Source organism: Buceros rhinoceros, unplaced genomic scaffold (genome assembly GCF_000710305.1).
Source record: "Buceros rhinoceros silvestris isolate BGI_N320 unplaced genomic scaffold, ASM71030v1 scaffold35688, whole genome shotgun sequence".
Taxonomy (NCBI): Eukaryota; Metazoa; Chordata; class Aves; order Bucerotiformes; family Bucerotidae; genus Buceros; species Buceros rhinoceros.
The window spans coordinates 2,890-3,761 of record NW_010428012.1 but is presented as its reverse complement, the minus strand read 5'-3'; the positions used below and the strand labels follow the sequence as shown (position 1 = coordinate 3,761).

At 47.0% G+C, this 872-nt stretch overlaps 1 protein-coding gene across 1 annotated transcript in view; it reads left to right on the top strand.

Moving 5' to 3' along the window:
• Positions 1 to 548: 548 nt before the first annotated feature.
• The window catches only part of HOXC5 (homeobox C5), a 2,279-nt gene continuing 1,955 nt past the window's right edge, over positions 549 to 872 (top strand). Inside the window, 2 exon segments of the mRNA XM_010142136.1 lie at positions 549 to 658; positions 742 to 872. The exon segment at positions 742 to 872 is cut by the window's right edge and continues 3 nt beyond it. Coding sequence (XP_010140438.1) covers positions 549 to 658; positions 742 to 872 — 241 coding nt within the window.

Below are 872 nucleotides of genomic sequence, written 5' to 3'. Positions count from 1 at the left end.
CGGCGCCGTCACGTGACGCCACTTAAATATCCCATATTTGGGCAGCGCGTATAGGGGGAAAAAAGAAAGAAGAATCCCCACCTATAAATTCTGCACTTTAGGAGGAACAAAACGCGCCCCCCCACCCCTGAACTTCAAAGGGCCACAAATCAGGAGCTGTATACAGAGGTGCCCAGCCACGGGCTATGGGGAGGTAACCCCTAGGCTGTGTCCAAAGTCTTGCTTCATAGAAATAGAAAGAGGGAAGAGATAGCTGTTGCAGGCACCTCACTGCACTGAAGAAAAAGGAACTGCCATGGACAAGTGACCTTTAAAAAACTCAGTGGAACTGCACTGAATTGATTCAGAACTCACCGAACATGGTACCAATGTGGCCATTCTTCGTCAGCGGTCGCAGTTCATTTTTGAAGAAAAAAGGAAAAGAAAGAGGGGGAAAAAAGAAGAAAAAATAGGGGAAAAAAGGGAGAAAAAAGAAAGGCAAAAATTCCCCCTCTCCAAATTTTCTTTCCCCCCCTTTTTTTATTTTTTTTGTCCTCCCCTCCTCCGCCATGAGTTCTTACGTCGCCAACTCGTTTTATAAGCAAAGTCCCCCCGTTCCTGCCTATGCCATGCAAAGTTATGGAAATTATGGAAGTGTGCCTGAGGTTCCGCCACCCAGGTACCGCTAAAAAAGAAAGGCAAAAATTCCCCCTCTCCAAATTTTCTTTCCCCCCCTTTTTTTATTTTTTTTGTCCTCCCCTCCTCCGCCATGAGTTCTTACGTCGCCAACTCGTTTTATAAGCAAAGTCCCCCCGTTCCTGCCTATGCCATGCAAAGTTATGGAAATTATGGAAGTGTGCCTGAGGTTCCGCCACCCAGGTACCGCTAAGGGG